The sequence below is a fragment of the Atheta coriaria genome, unplaced genomic scaffold, assembly GCF_025399875.1.
Source record: "Atheta coriaria isolate IRGN ID8LTWV9N9 unplaced genomic scaffold, Caltech_Dcor_3.1 hic_scaffold_5_pilon, whole genome shotgun sequence".
Classification (NCBI taxonomy): domain Eukaryota; kingdom Metazoa; phylum Arthropoda; class Insecta; order Coleoptera; family Staphylinidae; genus Dalotia; species Dalotia coriaria.
Window position 1 is genome coordinate 9,009,800 of NW_027045447.1, and position 26,646 is coordinate 9,036,445.

The 26,646-nt window shown below is 33.4% G+C and overlaps 2 protein-coding genes across 3 annotated transcripts; one reads left to right on the forward strand and one right to left on the reverse strand.

Moving 5' to 3' along the window:
* The first annotated feature begins 1,848 nt into the window (after positions 1-1,848).
* On the forward strand, positions 1,849-22,789 carry Mip (Myoinhibiting peptide precursor). Of its 2 annotated transcripts, none has more exons than XM_065303668.1 (6): positions 1,849-2,118; positions 18,749-18,882; positions 19,442-19,615; positions 20,148-20,385; positions 21,335-21,517; positions 22,100-22,789. In XM_065303668.1, the coding sequence occupies exons 2-5, from the start codon at positions 18,754-18,756 to the stop codon at positions 21,415-21,417; spliced, it is 624 nt and encodes a 207-aa protein (XP_065159740.1). In that variant the 5' UTR covers positions 1,849-2,118; positions 18,749-18,753; the 3' UTR covers positions 21,418-21,517; positions 22,100-22,789. The 2 variants fall into 2 exon arrangements, with proteins under 2 accessions (XP_065159740.1, XP_065159741.1); XM_065303669.1 differs by having other exon boundaries at positions 22,104-22,789.
* A 418-nt stretch (positions 22,790-23,207) lies between these two features.
* LOC135792881 (ATP-binding cassette sub-family G member 1-like) lies at positions 23,208-26,561 on the reverse strand. Its single transcript, XM_065303671.1, is given in 9 exon segments — positions 23,208-23,671; positions 23,737-23,892; positions 23,971-24,071; positions 24,148-24,316; positions 24,380-24,588; positions 24,988-25,226; positions 25,562-25,719; positions 25,722-26,095; positions 26,155-26,561. Coding segments are annotated over 9 exon segments (1,833 nt in total). The 5' UTR covers positions 26,234-26,561; the 3' UTR covers positions 23,208-23,323.
* Positions 26,562-26,646: the final 85 nt, after the last annotated feature.

Sequence of the window (26,646 nt, forward strand, 5' to 3'; positions counted from 1 at the left end):
AATATAAATTAAAATTAAAATGAAGTGTATATTCAATATTTGTTTTGATTTTTACATTCATCTGTAGCGAAAAATTTAAAATTCATTGTAATATAAAATTTATATAAAAAATTACGACAACTTTTCCAGTTTATGCTTTTATTCTTCATTAAACTACTTCTATAAACTGGACTGTAATAAAACTCATGAGTATGCACGTTTTATAACTTGTTTAATCTTTACAACATTGTGTCGTTTTTCATCAATGCGGTTTTTACATTGTTTGATATTGTTTAGTTGTCGGATGATTAAAGTACACACCTTATATTTTAGCACTTCCTGGAAGTAATTGGGAATATAATTCGTCACTTTTAGGATTGGAAAATGAATTTACATCAGAGTACACACGTATTTACCATTTGATATCAATTTTGATTGATAACTGTAAATTATTTATCATTAGTCATTAATTGTGTGTTTGTTACACACAATTTGTTTCTTTGATCATCCGCCAGAATTAAAAATCAGTTTTGGATTTTCTGTAGATTGTAAATTTCATTGAAACTTAAGAAACGCTGGACCGATTTGGTTAATTTTAGTTTGGAAATATTTTTTGAAGAAGGAAAGTTCAAAAAAGAGAAAAAATTAAAAAATCGTGAGGAAAATAATTAAATTGTACATTTATTAAATATTGTACTGTTACAAATTAAAATTAAGAATTTTCAGGCCAAAGCTGACACATGAAAATCTCAAAAAAACATTTTTATAAAAATCTACGCGAAGAAAGTAGCTTATAGGCGCTAGCTGAGTTCTGGATTCACGATCTCTACAAATAATTCAGTTAGCAAACTCTTGATTAGTAATTATTCCCAAAACACGATAATGTCTTGCAATGTTTGCCCATCGTGTTGTACTCATCCGCTCGTGCTTCCGATGCAGTTAAATACCAAAACCCACCGCGACTATCCTGATACAATTGCGATCGTTTTCCGACATGCCGACACCACAATACATTTTCTTCCCCAATCGACACAATACCACTCTGATAACCATCCCAAACTCTCTCTCAACACACAGCTGCCATAATCGCCGAATAGTTAAACACCGCTTCTCCGAAACAGATCTTCAAATATTCCGCTGTATAACGCAAACCACCTACGCGGATTTCAAACAATCGAAACACACAACAATTTTCCGCATTGAATAGACCTCACATTGATGTGTTTGATTTTGCACTTGAATATCCTGAAGTGCGAAAGGTAAACACACACGTTTTCGACGTGTAGTGAGCGCGTATCCGGCGGTTATCTAGTCGCGGCTGGTTCACGTCGGAAATCATTTCGAGAACAATTAACTTAATCGACGTTTATCTTCATCACTTCCTCATTGACATTTGCACTTGTAAATTTTGTCGCTTCATTATATTACTAGATATGTATTTCAGTTGTGTTTATTTGTTTAAATAATTAATTAAATATTAATGTGCATTAAGTGCAACGGACGCAAATTGAATTTTAATTAAACCTTTGGTAGAAATAATTATAGATAACAAAATTTCATAAAATAATTGAAATTTTCAATTATTTAATTATCAAATCCATTACACTACTTAATTTAATTAGAGGTTAATTAATGTAAATTTTAGTTGAATTAGTATTAAATATTTAGTAAGAAAAAAATATTTTTTGTGGTTTTCTTGATGTATTAATTAAATAAAACAGTTTCCTGAGGGGTGGCACCTTTGACACCTACGCAAGTTTGACGCTCGCCGCCTCACCGCCTCCGACGGTCCATCTCCGCCTGGATAGGGTTGAATAGAACCGGACAACCGTCGATGGTGGGAGGACGATGTATAAAACCGGCGGCGGCGTGCGTCGCACCGCGCACACACCACCACTCTACGCACGCGAAGAACCAACGCCGCCGCCGCCGCCGCCGTCGAAGCAAGCTTCTGAAAGAGCGTTCTGCACGTGTGAAAGTCGCGCGGATCCAGTCGACTAGTCACCCTCGTCGCCCGCGCCCGGAAGAAAATCCACTCCAGAGCGCAACTTGTTGCTATTGCTAAGTTGGGCAAAGTAAAACAAAAGCGGTGGTGAAACTACGAGTTATTCACGTGAAAAGAAGAACTTCATTTACTAGGTGAGTCAAATTTAATTATAATTATTTTTTACTAGTTCTTAGAAAAGAAAAAAATTAGCCGAGGGGAAAAAAATTAATCATGCTGAGCAAAAGTGGGTAGTTGGAAATTTAATTTTTACTTCAGTCTACACTAGTGAAATGTTCAAGCAAATTTTGCTCCTCTGACAGGTTGCGCTTTTCTTTTCCAATGATCAGTCAGCCTGTGCTTAACATGAATGTTTGCTTTACTAAATTAGTTTTCCATCTTTCAATTTTTCTATTTTTCTTCACATCACTCACAAGAATTTCTATTTTGCAAAATAGATTTTAAATGTATTATAATAAAAGAAGTTTTGTTCAAGTTTACAAATTGAAATGTGTTTCTTTGACAAAACAAACTTGGCGATATAATTAACAAAAGTTACGAGAGATGCGAAATGTTTGATTATCGGCGGCACAAACAGGAACGACTTAATCAATTACGCAATTATTACGGTTCGTTGCGTTCCATTCATCATTTTCATCACTTTTTCTTCTTCATCGCCCTCGTCGCTTTGAGCTGGACTTCGCTGTTTAACTAAATATTCTGTTTACTTACAAATTTACAAAAGTATAATTTTATTAGCAATTGGAATATAATTTTTTATTTTGTTTTTTAAAATTAGTTTAGGTGAAGTAATTAATTACTTGAAATTAATTAAGTTAAAACGATAATTGTTTAATAAACTAATTTTGAAATTTAATTAATTATTTGTACTTACAAGTACAAATAAATTATTTACGTTTGATTTGAATTTTGAATTTTACTAGAATATGCTTGCAAAATTGTCTACGTAGCTTTAAATAAAACGTAGTCTTGGTAATTACTCTATTGTTTTTTGAATCTATTATGGGCTGACTTCGCCAATTATATTCTCAATTTTATTTCAAAGAAATGGAACACGCTAATAATACACTTTAAAGCCATTTTAATTCGAATTAAATACCTTTAACTATGATTTTGCCTTCGCAGCAATTTTCTTCTCTTATTTTTCAATTTGTAACAAAAAGTAGCCTAGGAGCCAAAAAAATTAATTCTATATTTCTTTTAATAAATTTAATTGCAAAATTAATTTCTAAGCAAATCTTGTCGGTGTGGACAAATAAAATTATTGTTTTTCTAATTTCTTGCATTTTTTTATCTTTTCGTATTTTCAGAATTAATTTTCGAAATGGTGATTTAAAAAATTGAAATTATTGGAAATAGTATTTAATATATTCTTTTGATAAAATCAGTAAACTACCGTGATTGATTCTATCCTAATCGTATAAAAACTAGAAATATCGAACCATATTTCTCACGACACGGAAGTCATAAAGAGTTTTAATGCCAATATCTACTAAAGTATGTAAAATTTTATTCTCTGCTTGATAATAAGGTTAAAATGTGGAAAAATATTGCTCTGGATGTCGTAAAGATAAAAATGAAGAAATAAAATGTTCAAACAATAAGAAAAATATGACACCGCGTGTATTTCATAGCAAATTAAATTCCAAACAAAAAAAACTAATGCGTATTCTATCATAAGATTTAGACTTGCATCGGATATTGAATAAATAATTAGATAATCGCCTTAGCATCCTCACTTCTTAACAAACATGAAAGATATAATAACTTATCGATTTATTCCTGTAGTTGATATTTTTTTGCTGCCATTATCGTCGGCGGTCATTATCACAGGGATGTTTTTTATTGAAAAACCTGGGGGTGGTAATTTATTCGACCTTTACATGACATCAATAGTTATGTTAAATATTAATAGCAAATAGCAAATTGCTTAGTTTAGTCTTTTCTATGATAATATTACCTTTACTATAATTACGCTTATAATATTTTCCTGTATATTCTCTTTCTATATATACTCGTAAATGAAAAAAAATGTTATTTGTTGTTGTTTCCATTATAACTCGAGAACGGCTGGACAGATTTGGCAAATTTTGACTTTAAAATATTTGTAGAAGTTATAGGAAGGTTCATTCGGATAGAAAATATGAATAAATTGTTAGGAAAAGGGAGAAAACACAATTTTACGTGTTAAAAATTGCCGATCATGCAAAACGTGTCTAAATAATAATAAAATGTACACAAAATGACACTTAAAAAACACTTAAAACACTTAATGAAAACCAAATATCAGGCCGGCAAAAGTTAGAAAAGCGCTAGCCAAAACAATTGTTATTAAATTTTGATTTGTAGTTTAAAATCCTCTTTTGAAAGCCTTTTTGTGCGTTAATAACACCATTGAAAAGCTCAACTCAACATGATACTTCTCCTGTGATACACTAAAGTGTACAAATTGAAGCCCTCGAGTTTTCCATGCTTCCTTCCAGCTTTCGCCGTATACCTACATTCCATTGTAGTATTTACATTCAGCTTGTCGCGAGCGTAAGCCTCGAATTCCGCCCGAAAGCGCCGCGCTGACAGCAGCTTTCCACTTGACGGCACGCGGCCTGTTTTCCCCGCAACTTCATCACGTCACATGTTGATAATGCAGGCAAACATCCCTATTTTTGCCGGACACAAAAACGCGCCCAACGCAGCACAACGCGCATAAACCGTTTAGTTTGCGGCCGCTTTGTAAGCGATGCCGCAGCGCGGAATTTTATATCGCGTTTAACAAATCTCAGCGAAGCTTTACAACGCACAAATGCGCACGCATATTGTCTTATATCTTTATCAAACAAATAGAGGAGCACTTTGTACGGTAGTCTTTTTAAATTTCCGTCTTGTGTGGAGAGGATTCTATGCCAGAGTACCTAATCTCATTTTTTTTTTCGTTGGCGTTGCACGCGTAATGAAATACTTCTTAAGTAAGCTGGGGAATAAGAAGATGAGCGATGTGAGTCAATGGTGGTTCAGGGTGGTTGGGAACTGGCGAGCGTGTCCTTCCCGACGGAGGATATCCTCGATGGAGTTTTACTTAGCGTCTTTTTAACATATTTTTTAGGCCGCGCTGGCTTTGTGCGGCGAAATGATGCGAGATTAAGTGTTTTTTGGTGGAGGCGCGCGTTAGATTAAAATCTAATTAACTAATTTGCTTATGATACTTTGTAATGTCATTAATTTAAATTGCGTTTAAAGTAAACTGTTTTTAAGTTATACTTGATGATAAAGGTGATGACTTATTAGAGAAACAAATAATTTGTAGAAACAAATTATTAAATTATTAAAGGAAACTTGAGTAACTTTTAACTTGAAAATAAAATTATTAGCTTATTGTGACAATTTTCAATGTATTTAGCTATTAGTCAACTCAATTAATTTACTAATTAACTTATTGATTTTAGTAAAAGTCGCTTAAATAATTAAATAATTATAACTGTGTAGAAGCAGAGAAAAGAAATTGGTTCAGAAAAAATCTCGCAAAATTAATTTCTGAACGCGTACAGTAACTAAATTTAAGTAAAAATGAACAACAATGCAATTTCATGCATCACTATAAAACAATCTGAAATAACTTGTCGAAAAATGCAAATAAATCGACTTATCTTTGACACATTTCATATTTTCAAAACTTTACAAATTCAAAATGTTTGTAGGTGGCTTGTTAAACCTAAATCTTTTATTGACATTTATGTACCCTGGTTGGAACAAGAGTTCAAACTTCATATCAATCTTCTTAAATTCCCCACTTTTCATCCTGTTTTCCTCGCATTTACGAGACAGTTGCAAGCAAACCAAGATAGTTATACCGCTGCGGTTCACTACCTTTATGTTTTTTTCTCTTCGATTTGCAAGCTAGATTTATGTGCATTTTATCTGTCGTGGGTAAAAACATTTCCCTTTCAACGCAAAGATCGTCAGCATATATCTCTACACCGATTTGTTGTCGATCCAACTTGATAAATATATTTTTTTTGCGTTTTTCTCAATTTTTTCTCGTATTTCTCTTGATATGTTTCTTTATATTACTTAGGTACATCAATATAATAGAAAGGATGGCTGAGCTCATGTTGACATAGAGGGGTGTAATGCCGAGAAAAAATTATCGAAATAAGATGGTTTATTGCGAAAGCGATTTCCGTGCCACCTGTAGTTGAAGCAATTGGGTTTTGGGCGCCGGAGGCGTATTTCGCATGGCGGCTTTGATGAAAATTTCTTTGATTCATTGATCATATTGCCAATGTCCAATCAGGCACATCAGTGGATTTATAAAAGAGATATTTATTAAAAAAAAAATAAAAAAAGTAAAAAATTGGTAAGCGTTTGATCTAAAATATTAAATATTAAACATTAACGGAATTATGTTTTAATTTATTTTTGCCTAATTGTTTATTTGTTTGTTAAGAGTTTTTATGACTTGTGCAGCCTTCCGAAAATGAATTGCGAAATGCGTGTAACATTTGTCGACATTATAAACCAAATTCTGGAGCAACTATAAACAAACGCAATAAACTTATCAATTACTTTTTGCTCTCCGCTCACTTTGACTTTTTGGGGTTTTGTGATAAATATTTTCTCGTGACATCGAATTTGTCTTCACTTTTGGTTGTCTTGTCTTGTGTAATCAGACAGTAAAAAGCGCATAAAACAACGCAACGCGAATGCGAGAAATAATAAAAACGCCGGCGATGGTGAAAAAATGAACGCCTACCAGCAAAAACACACCGAACAAAAAAAGCGTGTGTTCAATTGTATAAGTGTGTATGTTTGGTGTTCATTCGTTTGCTTTCTGAACCGAGAACTGCGCGCACAACTTTATTACAAAAGTTATCCATATGCATTCGGATTATTCCCGGCGAAAATATGAATATGAAATGTAGATGAAACTGAAAATGAAACAAATCTGTAAAATTGAAGAATTTCCAAATGGAAAGTAAACAATCTTGCTGCAGATTATGATATTGCACATTTTACGTTTGATAACATCAGCGAACAAGCGAACAAGTGTCAGCCGATGAACAAATGCAATGGAGCAAAGTTTAAACTTTGAACCATTATTTACGTTTTGCTTGTTTGCTCCTTTGTTCGTCGTTTTACACATGCAAATGTTGTACATATCTTTAATAATTTACATTTTCTGCGAATATAAGCTGTGTACAGATAATAATGCAACACGATGTTTTCAACTGCAGAAGAAACTAAAATAAACTATAAATATGAACAAACTACAAGAGTAAATATTGTACACATTTATAAATAATGTTATTTCGACCGAAATGTAAAGTTAAATGTTACATATTCGCAAAGAAAACAAATATAGAAACTTGAAAGTTTTAATTAGATGACTATTTTATTATAATGGAAACTTGAAAAAGTACTTGACAACATCTTGAAACAAGAAATGAGAATAATAATTGTCATTTATCCATTAATTTTCTTTATAATACATTGTAATACAATGACAGAAACTTTTTAGGTTAGAGTTTTGTCCGATTTACAAGATTTTTTCATAATTTAACCTAAAAATTTGAAATTTTTATGTTCTTGAGTCGTAAAACTAATTTAAGATTAAATCAACGCTAAAATTAATTTTTGATAGTAATTTTCCGCTATTATTTATAAATAAATAATGATATATTGACATCAGCACTTTAATACGTATAATTAATCATAATAACCACTCATAACCTAAAATATCAAACGCCATGTATCCGAATATCCGATAAAATCAATTTAAACACACATTTTAGCACATAATCCACAAATTTAATGATAAAATATTTGTGACATTATTGCAATGTTGACAAACAAAAATAATAAGATTATCACGATTAAAACTACGTGGAAAGATTAAAAGATTACTAAACACTTACGTAACATACGTTGTTTTTCGTATATGATCCGCATCTGCACGGATAATTAAATTATGCGTTAGAAATGCGATATCATGCAATGATCACGTTTGCAGAATTAATCGCCACGACCGCCTCTGCCACTGCCGCTGCCGCCGCATGTGGTACAAGTGCGCGAGGCGTGCCGACGATTAAATAAAACCGCGAACTGCTCGCTCAATTACCGAATTAGATCTCGAGATCATGCACTTCACTATTCCAATTTATGCACGTTCCACGCATGCTAAATCATATCTTAATTCATCACTTAGATAAATATCAACGCGAATGCATTAAATCTATTATCAAAAATTAAATTTGACGCAAGTTGCATTTTTAAACTCAAATAAAAATGTTTGAACAGCAGTGGAACGTGAATTGCAGCTGAATAAGAGAAGCACTTGAAACTACACTCGATTCAGACACGTTCGGACAACAATAAATTGCATTTACATTCGCATTTTTACGTTTTTATAGAATTCACACGTTTTATTTCTATGCGGAACATTTCATATTGTTGTCAAGCGAATATTACCTACCGGTCCACCGAAAACCGGTGTTCACAAGTTGTGGCTGGCGTTATCACACCGCAATATGAACACGCTCGTAAATTATCAAGAGTTATGTTTGACCACCGAGAAGGCACCTCCACCATCGACTCGTCTTCGCCGGAGAGCTTTTAAAGCTCTCCCCGCCACCGACTTCAAACTGTAAGCTGCACGTCGGCTGCGGCACGTTGAGAATTTAGTGCTTATCGTGTCTTATTCAGTCTTATCAACTTATCAAATCTTATTGTGAACAATACAAGCTTTTGAAAATGCAAAAAATTCAAAAAATGTTTTTATGTTGACAAAAGCTTAGTTAAATTATAATTAAAACTAAAATGCTCCCGTGGATTGTTAAGCACGTCTTAACTCAATTTGAAGTTTAAATCCTAAACGAAAAACATCGCCGCAGTTCGTTGCACTCATATAATCCTGCACAGCGCAGCAAAATACTGAATACTGACAATAAACCGAGTGATAGTGTCTTCCTTGGCTTGGCACTGAGTATTCTTCATTTCCGTGCTGATCTTTTACTTTTACGCCACTTTGTTTGCTGGCAATCTAAATGTTAACGTCGCGAGTTTCATCCCTGCGAACGTTTGCATACGAAATTACACGGCATTACAACGGAGGCGGCGGTGTGCGAGAACGTAACAATTCGTTTAGAAAATTTGGGACACGTGGAGAAGCACCGCATGTTTAAGGTTTTTAAGGTTATGTGTGTTGGGTTGCATCATTTTGCGGTTTGATATTATATTATTACATAAACCTACTTTTAGAATTACATTATTATAAAGCTTTAATTCATTTTCTGTGAAATTGCAAAGTATATAAAAACGTTGAGTAAAAATACGATTCACAAACTTTTAGTTTTAAATATGTGTAGTATAATAATACATATATTTTTGTAGGTTATGTATTTTTTTTATCAATATTTTCAAATTTGTTTATTCCTTTGAGCCGTTTGAGGTTTTTTGGCGTTATTTGCGGTGGGCCCTAAGTTTTAGAAACGTTTTAGAAGCATTTTGCGAATTTGCGTCGTTTTAGAAGCATGTTAACATCGTATTAAGCATTGTGTGCGTTTGGTTGGAACGTGCTCGGCATCAAAACCGAAGGATTTTTCACCGTTCGCATCCACCCGAATCAAACTCTCAATATTCGCATGTTTTCTTAGTTGATCCGATTGAACGATTAGTTCAGTTCGCAAACATTTTAAGGAACGAGTCTATAGCGTTTGTTGAATCTGTTAAATTGCGATTAAATCTTCTACAAATGATCTAAATGAAAATTATACAATTTAATAAAATACCTGAGACGGTTTTGTTCTGTTCACGGTATTTATAACTTTTCTGTAGAAAAGGTTTCTAACTAATAATTAAAAACTGTTTTTAAATAAAAATGCGATTTTGTGCGTGGGTACAAATGTAATGTTTTGTATTCAACAGGAAAAAGCTTGAATTGAAATCTCAGCATCCGGATTTCAGCACAAGTTGTTTCTAAAGTGAATGGTAATGTGTTTGTGCGTCCTTGTCGTTCTGCACGGCGTGTCGTCATCGTATAAATCAAAATTATCACATTTTTTAATTAATGTGGCGCTGTCGCGGTCCACATGGTTCACGTTTAATTAAAAAATGCTGGGGGTGTTTTCCGTGCACGTTTTCCTTTAGGTAAAAGAAGTTTATTGTATTTCCGGTGACAAAAATATAGAAATTAGAAATAAAAAACAGTTTTTTTTTGGGGTTTTTAAAGAATTCTGAGAAAATTTTATAATGTTTGGATGTAAATTGAACTGTTGAATCAATTGACGTTAACGGACTTTAAAAATAATGTTATTCAATATGTCAATATAAAAATTCAATGCATTTATATAATTAATCAACAATTCATTTCCTATAAAACTTTTTGTATTAAACTGTCGAAGACTGCATGAATTATTATCTTATTCGATTGCATTTTCACTTAAGTTGAAATCGAATTCAATTAACAATTCTTAATTACTTCAATTTGCATCATACTCTTCCGTGCATAAACTTTGCGGTCTATGCGGATAACGCCCATTAGCTGCGCTATCGATACTTAAAATTGTTGCGGGGGAAAATTAAATTAAACTTAAAACTTGCACCTTGGAACTCGTTTAACACTCAAAACTTTGCACCGACGAAACATGATAAATGTTACATTATTGCATTAGGTAAGAGTTTTTGCATTCACCTTGAGAGAATACCGGGTATTACCACCTTTCTTCTGCAGGGGGTGAAGTTTAAGCATTTAAGCGTTTAAAGTTTCTGGTAAAACTTTTATTGTTTCAGTTTTGCACGCTGAGTAGGTAAACTATTTTAATTGAAAAACTAACTACATTCAGGTGGATGTAGAACGCTAATTATATTTTCAACACAAATTTTTCAGGCAGGGTAATAATTTTGAGAGTATTTTTTAAGGTTTGACAAGAATGTCAATTTATTTGCAAAGGTTAATCAATCATATAACTGATTGTCATTTTCTCATTCATCATTTGCAAATAAATACACAATATCGCCAAATGCGGGTCGTTTTGAGGTTTGTTTGCAATAGAAGTTTAAAATTGTGTGTACAGTTGTACCGCGGCTCAATAGAGCTATTTATAACGATTAAATTAACATTAACTAAAATTTTGAGGTTAACAGGGTTTACATAACCTAATTTGATCTTTATTAACACTTTCACTGAACTTAACCTCTCTTAACTAAACATTACTTAACCTCACTTGATATTGTATTTTTTTCTGTGTGTCTATGAAAAACAAACCAATAATTAAATGTTTTTAGTTTTTAATATCAATATTGTTAATTAAACTAAAAAAAACTTTGCTTTCCTAAAAACCAATTCAACACTATGTACAAGTTTATACCTACAAAATTCTATAAAAAATCTGTGCGTTAAATAAAAGTTCCAAAAGAAAATCAAGCAATGAAAATGACAGACTGCTATAAAGCAACAAAAATCAGTCTTTACTCGTCGTCAAAGCCCGTGAGACACATGTAAGACGCGAGCGCGCAAGATAAAACTACGAAAATAAAGAAGTAGACAAAAGTCTGGCCCGCTGCCTTCCGGTTTTAATGAAAAAGTAATCTGTCCTCGGCACCATCGTCCATTACTTGCCTGCGCGCGCGCTCGAACGCAACAAGTAAAAAACGCAACAAATTCGAGCAGAATTATACCATAAACCAGCAAATTAGCGCTCTTAAAAGTAGATTAAATCGAAATTAAGAGGAAAATCTCCACGATCCCCTCAATTTTAAGACCTGCGTCATACTGGCCATGGAAATATCCATTGCACAAAACAAATACATCTATCTGATGCGTTGTGCGTTGTGGTTCATAGAAATTGCGCGTGCATCGTGTTTGTTCGGGTTGGTGTCGTTGATAAAACTGATTGAATGTTTCGTTCGCGCTGCACGCTGAAAAACACGGCGTCGAGTGCAAACACGTCGGTTTATTGACCATTCTCGACAAACCACACAGTTACACAGACTCATACACAGTCATACATCGATACAACACACCAACATTCGCAAACAGGGAATGGATGTGATGAGATAGGGTTAGTTCTTGCATTGCAAATGTCTCGGCGTACTCAATGACTTCGCGGCGCTGTTTAGCGAGGGCTGTTAGGGAAATTGCATGTGATGTATCCGCACACAGAACCGCCAACGCAATACGTCGTAATAAAGCAAGGGGGACAAATCAGGCAAATTGAGCGGCGTCCTTGTTTTCTTTTGCCTTGCGTTCGTTTTGTAGATGTCTTTTCTTGGTTCTTTGCGTTGCGCCATAAAGTAAAGATGTCTTTTATCAAGTGTACACACATTAAGACATTATTATACACTATATGTTCAAAAGTTTCATATTTTAACTAAAAAATATTTTTGTGAATATTTGGTTGCCTATACTGCTTATATAATTAGTTGAGATTCAAACCTTTTTTATACTTTATATATTTTTGGTTAGAATCATATTGTATGTGATGTAAAACTTTTTATCTTTGTACAAGTTGCATTGTTTATTTTTAGAAAACGTCAATGCATAAATTCACTTTGTCGCTGTTCATTCAAGCGCAATACCAGCTTGCAATTGCAGACATCTGCATATTCTTTGATATTTTTTCGTTTTTTCCTTCTTCTATAAACTTGTAAAGAAACCTTCCTTGTAACCGTGTTGAAAATATTTTCCAACCAGCAGATAAATGAGTTCGATTGCTAAATGTGCATTGATAACAATTAATATTGCATTGAACGGGATTATTCTTTTTATAAAATATTTTGACATTTTCAAAATAACTTGACGTTATGACATTATGCAATAATTCAATTTTATATGATGACACGTTTAAACGAAGACATAATTAAAATTGATATGAAAGGCAAAACATGTTAAGTTGCTGACGTTACTAATTAATAAAAATGTGATAAAATTACCTCCGTCGGTTTATTAGTGCCAATCAATTAAATTAATAAATATCGAATGTAAAATATCTACAATTGACAAGGTTATGTGTGAATATGCAACCAAATATGCATGATGTGATGGAATAATAATATTTGCTTTGAATGTTGACTGGTTGATACATTTCGAGGATCTCCGGAAACTTTTAGGAAAGTTGAATTTGAAGGTCAGACTTCGGTGTGTAATTCGCTCCTCGCGGTCACTGCGCACATGAGCACGACCGGATGTGTCACGTCCGCACTTCGTTTCTTTACCGGTCCGCGCCGAAATCTAATAATGCTAATAAATTTCCACTCTGTTTGTTGAGTTTTCACTTTTTCAATTTGATAAAATTTCCTGTATAACAAACATGAGAAACCACTTCAAATTTTATTTTTTATTTTCTGTGTAAAATATGTTATAAGCCTCGTAATGGTATTTTATTCATTAAATTTTAGTATTACACCCATTTATTATACGAGCAATATGTATTAATGATATGATACACAATTTCTCGGCGCCCTGCTGAATGCACACCTCGACTACTCCTTTGCTTCCCGTCGGAAAAGATGAAACATCAGCATGATGATGCATCCCATCGAGAGGCATCCCAGCATGCCGCCGCGGGTGGTTTAAAGGCACCCTATATGCTTTGCGAAAAAAGCAAGTCACAACAAAAAGTGCGCTGGTGCCGGTTAGTGATCGCCGGCAAACATTAGCGAATGGTAACAAATGCTAGATGTGCGAAAACGCTGAAAAACGCCGCAACGATATAATGTTCGACACGGTCGGCGCAAATGGAATGTAATGTATATTATAATGGCGCAACGTTGTTTGGCATTGATGCAGGTCATTTTCATTATCGTCGCTCTTATCCAATGCTAAGCGGCGAGGGAGTAATACACAAACGGAATAAAATAATCAAATGATTATAATTAGGACATTAAGAAGCATATTAGGCTTTAATATCAAACTACGCTTTATTTATTTTGAATAAAAAGAAAAAACAAAAACATTTTAAGTCAAAAAAGTTCAGAACGCGCATTGAAGCGACATCAGCGCCACCTAAAAACTTTTATTTTTACGCAGAGGTTATACTACCCAAGATACAAGTCAAAATAAAAGTATGTAGGTGGCGGCACTGTCGCTTTAAAATATCCCTTTTATTATTGTTGACTTTTAACTAAACACCTCCTAATCTCTGACATAGTAACGTATTGATTCTAATTCACTTTAAAAGAACACGACACCCTAGTGACATTGACCTTCTGGTTTGTTGTCTGTTGTCTCTTTACACCAGAATTAGTTGTTGTTTGCATGTGACGCGTGGGGTGTACATCGTTAATCCATTAAATCGCTCCGCCGCAGCCAGCACGCCAGCGATTTTCATAAATATTGAATTATTGAAACTATCCGTTGTCAGACAATGCCACTAGGCGTCGCGCATAAATAACGTTCACCCTTGTCCGACGTCCGAAGTTTTAATTGGATTATTTTAAAATTTATCGTTTAATCTGACAATAATTTAACAGCCGACCAACAATTTCAAACGTCTGCTAAATAAGATTTACCCAAAGAGATATTGCAATATATTTTAGATAAATTCATTAAAATTTCTTAATAAGTTTAGGTCAGTTTTGGTTAGTTTAGTTTACTTAACCTCAAATTATTTTCGAATAATTTGAATAATAGATGTAAATGTATGGAATTCTCGCTATTGTATCACGAATACTTTGTGTGATGTAGTGAATAGAATTTAATGTGATGTTCCAATCAGTTTCACCTGTGTTATGTGTTATTACAGTCATAACACTGACGTAAATTTATAATATCTCTTGTCAGCTTGTCACTCCTTGCGGCATCCATATTGGAATTCGATAGTTAGTTTACCAACGACATTCGTGCAAGTTCCAAACTTGTTTGTAGGGAAAGTTTGATTTGTTTGCGAAGTAATTTCGATTTTGTTGTACGCGCTATTTTTATAAAACGAATTTAAACCTAATTCTAATTAATTCCATTGTATTGCATTGTGCAGTTTCACAGAAATAAAATCGATTAAAATTTTCAATACAATACTGAATTAAACTATAAAATTCAATCAGATTGTGTTATTTTCAACTACGCAAAGTTTTTATAGGTTATGCAATTTTTGTTTTTGCGTGATATTGATGATGATGGAATCCAGTTACTAGTAGTCGAGTGGTGTGATGGTTTTATTTAGTTTTTGTTGGCTTGTCGACGGCTTGATGCGAATTTACATAGCAATCGAAAAACGTCCCCAACTACGAGTAGAATGAAGGTAGTGCAGTGAGTGTGTCGAAAATAAATGACACTGCAAATTGAAATTTGTTGTTAGCACGAGTAACTCCCAAAGAATCATTGCATCGAATTTCTTGTATTTCAAAACAAAAATACAAATTTTTAGTTTAAGTTTATTTTATGTAGGCAACTTTATTTACGTGTCATTCAAACTAGTTTTAATTAACCAAAATGGCTGCGCTTGTGTTTCCGGTCTTTGTAATTTCAAGCGTTGATTGCGATTCCTGTCATTTTACGCAAAACACAAACAGTTGAAGACATATACCTACCAAGCAGGGCAAATTGCACAAGCTTGATTGCCTACGATTGCTCCGAGTGATTTTCTTCAGCGTTCATTATTGCGTATTATTGAATCACTCACGTGCTTAATACACATGAGTCGAAGACAAATTGCATTTCGTCGGGGTGTAATTTCCGCTCGTTTCGCGCATATTAGTCCACGACATTTCGTATCAAAACAAAGTAATAAAAATCTCGCAAGTAAATTTTAATACGCATTAGACGCAACTAAAATTTGTGTCTCATTTAACTCGCGTTGAAGTTGGAGGATAATAATTGTCACTTAAATTTTACTGTACGCGTGGGTACAAGATCATAATTGAAAACCTTCATTACATAATAAGTTGATGTGGAAATGATGTCGGAATGTTGGAAGAATTTGCACACCGAGTTCCAATTCAAGCTGGAACGTTGGTGAAACCGTGGAAGAGTTCCTAACAAGTTTTAGTACTTCATTTCTAACCTGTGCGTCTCTTTCGCTGCAGCGCATCTTTAACCTTATTGAACCAAGATGGAGACACAATATTTGCATAATAATTGTTTGGATAATTTCGGCATATACGCAAATACCGAAATCCAAATGCTGAAATAAACTTAAGTAAATTCTAAACTCTAAACTCTGAATGCGTAATTTGCGAAACAAATAAAGATTTCGACATTTACGAATAATATTCACAAAGGATAATTTTTTAATTCATACGTAAATTTAGCATTTGAATAAAAAATAAAACTTTGTTATCGCATTGAAACAATTTTCAACTAAATTTTAGCGCGGGTTGTGAATGTGGGAATGTGTTTCAACTGCACACAGGTTGAAACAAAAACCGGCGCCGGATGAAATGTACAAATGAATGAATGATATACAAATGGGCGCAAATGGAAAATGTTGGTAGGCGTGCGGCGTCTAATGGAAAGCGATGCGAATGATGCGATGAAAAAGATCGTCCACAAGCGCCAAACAACAATAAAATGCGGTTGCGAAACGAAATCTGCGGTGTAAAGTTACAAAAACAACAACAAAACAACAAAAACTGCCAGTAGTGGTCAAAAATTAAACGTTAAAGTAACGGTAGACTCTTTTTATACTTTAACTGATAACAAAACTTAATATTTTGGTTTATAACTTAAAGAATTGAGAAGAAAATTTAATCATCACTTTATTTTTCAACGATATGCTTGCACGGAATGAATAACGAGGCGTGTAAAAAACTTATTTGTTTGAAAGCATCCTTCTTATCACTATACTTACAGGATCATCCATCAAACAGGTATAAAAAGGTGGTGAAAAGCCCGAAAAGTCACACAACTTTGCATTAGAAAAATAAAACAAGCAAATCAATTTAAAATCCTTTTTAAATCAATCAATAAAAGTGAAACCAAAAAAGTTAGCATCTTATACTAGATTAAAATATATAATGTAATATTATAAATGCAAATGTGTGTTTGTTACGCTTTCACGCAAAAACCACTCAACCAATTTTAATAAATTTTGGTATAGAGATAGTTTTGATCAAGGAAAAGCAAATTGGCTATTTTTTATCGCAAAAATATAACTTAAAGGGTGTAAAACAAAAGGTGAACAAAATAATTAGTTATATAATTTGTTATAAAAATTTCCGCGCGTACTAGCTGATATTTTATAAAATAAACTTAAATTTTTTCCTATATGCTCGGTTTACTCTTTAATTTAGGTTAGAAAATGTTGTTTTACAATGGTTAAACGTTGAACACGTTAAACGTTAAACTTGCCTCGTGTTTCGTTCTCGTATTACGTCAACGCTGGTGTAGTTTGAGGTCTGGATGCTTAATAGCATCAACGTTTAGCGGACGTTTCTTCTTCTAATGAAATATCCTGCCGCAGGAAGCTGAAAATATTTCCTGCCTCGTTTCCAATTAAACACAAATTTATACTGTCATAATGTCATAAAAAAGTTGTCAACATATTAGGAATATATTAGGAATGTAAGTTATTTCGAAATTAATCTTCAACAAATTTTTCATGAATTTCTAAAAAAATTTAAAAGATTTCACTTAAATATGCTTACAATGTGTACTTTTTGTTTCTTCCTGCATTCCTTGCATGCTAAAGCAAAATTCCAACCTCCTTCACAACCTCAAAACAACTTAACACTGAACGATCCACGAGCGTCTTTTCTTTAACAACATTTGAGACGATTCCACATTCTCATTTTGCTCCCTTGACTCTTTTTACACATTTTCAACATCATCTTTCAAGTTTCCACACTTTTTGGAGAACCGTAGACAGGATGCACGCGAGATAACGACCCCAGAAAAGCGGCTGGAGGACTGGCGTAAAGTGTCAGTTGTGTCAGTCATTCGACATCATAAAGCCGAACAGCCGTAAAACTCACCTGTTGAAAGTGTGACAAGAGGGCGAGCAAATAAAGAATATAGGCGCAAAAGCAGAAAAAAGTACCCAAGGTGCGGAAAAGGTGAAAAGCGCACGAAAAAAGTTTATATCTAGCTACGATAGACACATATATTATAGACACATGTATAAAATACCGCGTGGGACGTTGCGAAAGCAAAAAGGATACTCGAAGCAAACATCCTGTTCGGTGTTTAATAAAAACTGAGACTCGGGGGAGTTTTAACACCAGTACATGACACATTGTGTGTACAAAATTGTATAATGTTAGAAATATTTTTATTTTTAGTTCAATATTAACTTTTACCTGCATTATTGGGTGTGTAGAGTTAAATAAAAAGTAGATAAATGACTGCTATCTTGTTTCTCGACGTTTGTTTCGTTTACATTTCGTCAATAACAACATAAATTTTAGTTTTAACATAAAAATGTTTAAAATGCACTTTACTGCCATCTACATTTAAATTATATAACTTTAACAACGATTAAGTCGTAATATCAACACTAATCTCAGATATTTCACTCTTAAAGTTATATTTTTATAACAAAAAGAAACAAAAAAGTGAAGAAATTGATTTCGAAGTTAATTTTTAGGCATTTTATGACAAAATTAATTTCAAACAGGCTGCACAGGCATGAACAGCTTGTATAAATAAATTAAAATTGTTGTTATCACTATTTTCCAGGCATTTTCTTTGCATTTCCTCACGTTTTAAACTTTTCTTTGACTTTTACAAATAATTAAAAACCAAAATCAACCAAATCGGCAAAACCGTTCTCGAGTTTTTTTAGTTTTTAAAATTTTGACTTAGGAATTTAATATATTCAAGCACATATTTAATTCCAGGAATAATGCGCTATGCAGTAACGTCCAGCACGAAAACTCTCATCGGAGTAGTCGTAATCTTCTGTTGTCTGCGCGCAGGACTCGCGTTAGCCTCCGAAGATGCGACAAAACAAGAATCCGAAGCAAACGACCAGGTAACCATACATCACCCACAATAAAATTTAAATTTAAATTCAAACTCTATCATGCGTTACGTTGAATAATCAATATGCATTCGAGGAATTAATTAATAGTCAGATTTCTTCGTATACGCTTAAATTAGTGCACTGATGGATGATAGACAACCAAAAGGTAATTCCATCCAACGCTCGCACGTCAGGTTAAAGGTGCATATTAAATTCGGGCATAATTTGCGGTCATTAAAAATATGTAAATTGATATTAAGGTGCAGCGTAACATGATGAAACATCGTTTAATATTCGGTTGAAACTGAATTTGAATTAATTGGGCAATGCACCATCCCCGCTCGTTAATGTCGAGAATATCACGTAGGTAATAAATAAACAAAACTGCTCCCGAATTTTATCCTCGAATAAAGTGAATGATGACAAACGAACGCGATTTGCATGCATTTGCATAGAAATTGCGCGCGTCTCCATGTCGCCGATACAATTGCACGAATGTTGACAAGCGGCGTGATCACTCGATTTCACACTATGTTAAATTGTGATTTCTGTGTTTTAATGATTGCAGTTGGAGATGTCTAAACGTGGTTGGGCAAAAGGCAATCCCAGCATGATGCACAGCTGGGGAAAACGCGCCTGGCAGAATCTGCAGGGCGGATGGGGCAAGCGCGACCTCTGGGGGCCGAGCAACAGCTACCCACTATACATGAGCAGCGACAAGCGCGCCTGGCAGAATCTACAGGTTGGCGTTTAAATTATTGCCGAATTAAACTCGCGCGCGCCCTTCTGCCATCTGCCCCACCTGCTCGTTTATTGCGCGCTGCGCGTGACGTTTAATCGCCTAGTAATTTATTTTTTCCAACGCTCCAAAGCACCACAACCACACACACACATTCAATGATTCAATCCTTTTTATTTAGCAAAACGAAGATGTAAGCTGGCGGAGAGTAAATGTTTGCTTGTGAACGAAAAGAAGGTTTTAAAGACTTTCCAATTTTATTTTATTTCGATGAATCGAAATCGATTTGCGTGTGTTTACACCCCGCGTCGACAATTTCAACGTTTTTCGTGTTTATTTTAATTTTCTTCGGGCGCTCTAAACAAACAGCAACAAATAGCAGTGACTTTTTATCCGGACAACTCTTTACGCTTGCTATTTGCAATCAATTTAAACCGTAATTATCCAAGATAAATCTCTTTCAATAAATCAATTTTCTTTTTTATTTTATCTGCATTCAAATACGTTTTATTTTATATTTTGATGAAATTTTTAGGGAGGATGGGGTAAGAGGTTTGCTACCGATGAAGAATACGCCGCGAAATTGGCCGCTTTGCTCTCCGATGAAGAACTGCAGCAACGTTTGGCGGATTACAACGATGCCGTCAGCTACAATGGACTTTCCGATGGCGAGATGGCGGATTACGGAAGCAACGATGACGAGAAGCGTGCTTGGCGATCACTGAATAATGCTGGATGGGGCAAACGCGCTGCACAATGGGGCAGCTTCAGAGGTAAGTTTGTATAACATTTAGTTCTATATTTGCTTGAACTTCGTGCAAGTTTTGGTTGCTAAGTGGCTGCACATTTGTAATTGAATTAGTGTGTTTGTTAGGTGGAATAATTGAGGAGAAACTCATTCATTCGTAGTTAATATACCTTCATCACAATTATATACACAATTTTTTACAGCTATTTAAGTATTCATTACAAAAATTACAAAAATCACAAAAATCTTCTGCAGGATTCAAAAATGAATAAATAAAAATCGGACGGAAAGATTCATGACTGTCATTTGTCAAAATAACTCACCAAACAGCCGCGCGCGGTGGCGTTTCTGAGAACTACACAATTAATTCATTTTATGTTTGTTTTTAGGCAAAATAACATTAAATTCCTCATGTTTAATCACTAAAAATGATGTTTTGTGCCTTTTATATAATATAATAGTTGATAATTCAACTTTTTTTTTAAATTTAAATTTACCGCTTAAATACAATTTTTGAAGGTTAGGAAACCATCCCAGCTGTCTAAAGTAAGATCCACCAGGTGGCGTCACCAACATACTATATTGCTTTCCTCTAAAATTTCTATTTTATTCCACTCTATAGTTGATTATGAACTCTTCCATTAAACAAATCCCATTGGAATTACAAAATCCTCTATTTGCCACGTGCACAAACTCAGCTAACTGCATTACCAAGCATTAGTAACTTATTAGTTCCCCATTCTCCCACTTGGATCAACACACAAAAAATATTCAATTCCAATAATGCAATCGCTTTCCCCCCTTGTTGGCAGTTGCAAATCTAGGTCATCAGCATCCCGGAAGTTTTTTTTTCGCTCGCCGATAATTATCACTAGCTTTTTGTATGCTTTGTGTAATTTGTTTCGGGCGAGTGTTACGAGTATAGTGAATTAATTGGATTGCGCCCCGATTCTAATTTGGATACACTCTTGCAGGATCGTGGGGCAAGCGTGATCCGGCCTGGACCAACCTGAAGGGCATCTGGGGCAAGCGGAGTGTGGCGGACAAGGCACAATAGACGCCTGCCACCCGCAACGCAGCACGTCGCCACCCACACACCCCCAAAAACTAATGCCCAACGAAAAGCAAAAACCGCCGCATGAATGGGAAGCCAATAGGTGCGTAATCGAATCACTTCCTTTCCTTTTCAACCCTTTTACCTACAACACAAGTGTGTTATTCTATCTTAGTAGAGAATATCTTCTATCATACATAGTTTTATACATAGGCATATACAATGTGTTTATGATCATAATAGTTTTTTATTAATATTTTTGTTTTTAAATTTTGATGGATTAAAGTTAAATATTTTTTCAAGTTTGATAGATTGGTTTCTATTTTGAACAGATTGTTGATGGTTGATGGCAATTTGTGATAGATAGACACGCGCCTCGGGCGCAGCGCGTCACGGGGAGTTTTTATTAGATTTTCAGCGGGTAAATCACGAATTCTTGGGTGTTACACTTTGTGTTCACTTCACCACTCTAGTAATCTTTGTGGTTCAGGAACAAATTGGTATCGTTGCAGTCAAACGTGACCGAAAACTAAATTTTTAAAATTCTACAAAGTATAATTCTTAATTATTAATTTCCATTTTAAACTTTGTGTCGAAATATAAAGTTTGAAATTGAAATTAATATATTACGTTATTCATAAACAAAATAAAAACTAAATAACCTAATAAATTTGTTTTGTTTCAGGTAGATTAGAATAAATTGCATCCAAAAAGAATATTTTTATTTTGTCTATTCATGTACTAAACAAAAGAAAAGAAAAAATTGCAAAAATTGAAAAAAAAACTTTCGGTCATTAGCAGTCAAATATTTTCTTAATTGATTAAAACAATTTACTCATGCTATTTTTCAATCATATATTTGTGAAAAGTCTTTATAGTATGTACCTACCAGAAAAACTTTGCGCAATTATCATTGTATCATAACTTGATGAATCAATCTAAAGTTTAAGCCTAATCAATGTTAACGTAGTTCAATCAAAATTAAACTTTCATCATCATTTACTCTGTTTAATAATAATTTATGTTATAAGTTTGTAATAAGTTTACGATACTAATGTTTAATTATTAATTTTTTAAATTTTAATTTTATCAATGAAAAATGGAGACTAATATAAATTTAGGAAGACGACATTGACTAAATGTATAAAACTGTGCAGAGAATCGAAGGCATCACAACTAATAGCATAACATTAATTGTATTTTGAAAGTTTACCTGGAAGATAACAGTATTCAACAACAAGTATAATCTGTCTATACATATATAAATAAATCTAACTATATATTATGTAAATGTATAAGTATGAGAAAAGCATCTATTACACATCAGATAATTGTAATTATAATTTTTCTGGAAATATATACTTACATAAAGGGCTATTGTCACATGAGCATTCAAATATTTCTTTCACTTTCATCATAAAAATGATTTGATCGTTACTGGTTGTTTCATCAAGGTAACATCCTAAATAATATTAAAATTCCGCATGTGTAGTTGTTTGTATGTTTGTGACGCTTTCACGCAAAAACTACTGAAGCTATTTTGATCAATTTCGGTATAAAGCTAGTTTTAATCATGCAAAAACATATAGGCTACTTTTTATTGCAAAAATTTAACTTGAAAGGTGTTAAATACGAGTTGAAAGTTTATATGGAGATATACTCATAGTTATAGTTATAGAATTCAGATCAAAATGGCGTTAAAGTGCATTATTAGTATTTGTTATTATTTAAAATTATATTTTGCATCTTATTGGCAAGATCAGCATATAACTAGTCTAAAAACATGATAATAATTAGTCAGACTTATTTTTATTAAAATCAACGCGGATGAAATCGCGTGTTTAAGCTAATAACATAACATCACAATTTTTTTAAATGTGTTAATGGCCGTACTTGCAACACACATTAATTATGTTTTGCAAAAAACACGTTTACTCAAACAAATATAAGTCACAACGCGTAATCCAACAAAAAATGCTATCAAAACAATAAAATCAAAAAATATTTGATCACTTGCCACTCCCATATCATCCAAAAACTGCTGTGAATCACTATACAAACAAACCACATCTTTCGGACAAAACAAATCAGTTCGGTTATACCCCATCACACTAGCCGCCATACCTTCGACGCCATATTTAAGGTAAGAAAAATGTCCGATCCATCGTATATACGAAGGAATATCTTTAAAAGTCATCCCAAAACCAGCAAATAACATCATCGGGAACGATATTGCCGAACCAACAAAAGTTCCATTCTAAAAACAAGAAAATATAAAAATGTTTTTAACAATAAAATATATTATTATTATGTTTAACATACGACGACATTCAGTAATGACCCAACCAGTAATCCAAAACTTTGCGCAATAATACATATTAAGAAACCCAATCCTGTGAATGAGGCAAAACGCCAGAACTCCCAAGGTTGCGCGGTTAACGTATAAAAAATAGCGTTTGACACGAGACAATAAATTATCTAAAAATAAACACGTAGTCATATGTGTGATTATTATTCATTAGCTGTAGATATTTAAATTTTATTGTGTCTTCTTACACAAATAGGCAGGTCTATTAGCGTGACAGACGCGTAGTACCATTTTAACGAGTACCAGCGATTGATGCTTTCTCTTTTTATAACAGCGTATTCACAAGGAACTGCAACATTTACATGTAATTAAGAACATTGATTAAATACATAGATTATTTGTGATTGTAAATAGTTTTTAATTACAGGTTAGAATGGTGAGCATTAAAGATGGCATCATTAAATGTAGAACAAAACCTAAGATGGCGTTGTAGTTGAACCAAACTTTGGTTATATCCTCTGATACTTTCCAGAAGATGGCGCAGAGGACTAAACTATTGGCAACACTGGTAGCTAATCTTAAATATGTCAATGTCTATGAACAAAAGCATAGAATTAGTAATTAAAAGTTTAAATAAATATAAATAAATAATCTCACTGGATTTCGAATAGCTTTTAAGTATTCTCTTCTCATTAATATGCTTAATTGTGTGGTAGATGTCGCTGCATATTGATGGCTAGTGCTTTTTGTTTGTAATTTACAACATGTTTGTGTCTTCACTTCGGGAATGTTGTTGAAATTCTCAATTAATTTACTTTTAATTCCTGTTTCATTATTGTCATAATCTCCGGACGCAATTTCAATTACTGCAATTTAAAATAAACGTGTTTTAAATATTAATAATTAATTAAACAAGGTAGTTAAATCATTACAATCATAAAATTTACACTACAAGCTCATAAAAAATGCATTTTAATGATGTGATTGAATTGATTTTTAGGTTACCTCATCACGTGGTTGTTGAAAAGCTGTCAAGTAATAACTTGTCATTAAATAAAGCCTGTAAATAAAAACCACACCAAATAGTACAATATTAATGATAGTAGTTTATAGAACAAATGGCCATTATTAATTTTTAACCTAAACTACTGTCTATTTGAAACACTAACGCCATCTAAATACCACGTCATGAACTATATAAAAGTCATACATCTCCTAATGTTATGATTAGATGTGCAACAAAATAAAGCATTTAAAATACGTACTAAAGTCAGCTGGGTTATGATAACATGGACATTTCATATCATATTCTTCAAGAACATTGAGCAGATTATTGTTGGGTCCTTGGTATATACAATAACCATCGGATAGAACGTACAAATGGTCAAAACGTTGTAAAACAGTCGCCGATGGTTGATGAATTGTACAAATTACAGTTTTTCCATTAACGGCTAATGATTTTAAGTAATCGATGCAAATTTGTGACGATGCACTGTCCAAACCACTAAAAAATAGCATATAATTTAACAAGTACCCAATTAATTATCATAGCAATTTGTTACAAGTGCTAGTTTTACTAGTTATTTTACTATTAATTATATTTAAATTAATGATTGCTTTCTTAGTTTTTATAGAAATAAAATAAAAAATGAGTTATGCAACTTATTGGACTTCAGCCATTTGGGAAATTTAGCAGCTATTATAAAAAACACAAAAAGAACAAATTGTAAGTCAATTTCAAGACATTTACTTTATAAAACTGCATTTTGTTTAATTATTATTCAACAACAATTTATCTCCAGACAAACAAAGCAATAAAATGACTTTAGTATTACTTACGTCGTTGGTTCATCCAATAATATCACATCAAAGTCACTTAATAATTCAATACCTATCGCAAGTCGTTTCTTTTCCCCACCGGAAATACACGATACTCTCGTATCAAGCACTTTATTTAAACCCAAAATATCAACCAAGTGTTTTATTTTATTTTTCACTTCACCTTTTTATATTGTTTATAATTCGGCAATTTTAATTCAGCAGCTATTTGAAAAGTCTCACTAACTGTCAACAGACAACTCAAGTGTGTTTCTTGTGGTATGTAGGTCACCACAGCATTTTCACATTTCACTTCTTCACCTATCAGTCTCTCTACATATTCACTTTCAAAAGATGGTAAAACATCTGGATTTATTTGTTGTTGAGGTATACAAATCTTTTTTGCATAAAATTCAACATCTCCATGATGAGAATTTATGCATCCAGCAACAATATTTAATAAAGTTGTTTTACCAGAACCTGAAGGGCCCAAAATTGCCGTAAAGGCGCCAGCAGGTAGAATACCACTTAAACCATGTAATATTTCTTTTGTTTCTAAAAGAATTTTAACTCAATTGATAAAATTGTACTGATAAGGATGTTAAAAAACTTACCACGTTTTAATCCAATTTTTGTTCGATATTTAAGGTTTTTAAAACAAATTCCAAACGATGTGATGTTATGCGCCGTCATTTTGAAATGAATTAATGTTTTATTTATTTAGAAGGCCAAATAGTAACATGTGAGCGTTGATATCAGACTGGAGTGCTGATTTGTACACAAATCCGGCTGATAGCCGACGCGCAACTGAGGAATATATGAAATAAGTTGTAATCATAAGCTCGCTAACGAGAACAACACAACACTCAACGTCAATTCAACCAGTGAAATAATGTTTATACTCGTATAAGCTGACGTTGTGTTGTGTAGTTTTGCGCTTGAACTGGCGACGCAAAGTGACAAAGTAATTAATTGAGGTCAATTCATGACCACTGCAGTGTATAAGTAGCGTAAGAAGCACTTTCACTTGAATAACTAACTGCATCTTGACATTTCCTTCGATTTTATGCTTTTTACTCTTACAAAACAGGTTTTGATGTCCAAAC

Coding starts and splice junctions, on each gene's coding strand:
- Mip (XM_065303668.1), top strand. CDS start 18,754: ATGCGCTATGCAGTAACGTCCAGCACGAAAACTCTCATCGGAGTAGTC. Junction 18,883..19,441: donor AATCCGAAGCAAACGACCAG/GTAACCATACAT, acceptor TAATGATTGCAG/TTGGAGATGTCTAAACGTGG. Junction 19,616..20,147: donor GCGCCTGGCAGAATCTACAG/GTTGGCGTTTAA, acceptor TGAAATTTTTAG/GGAGGATGGGGTAAGAGGTT.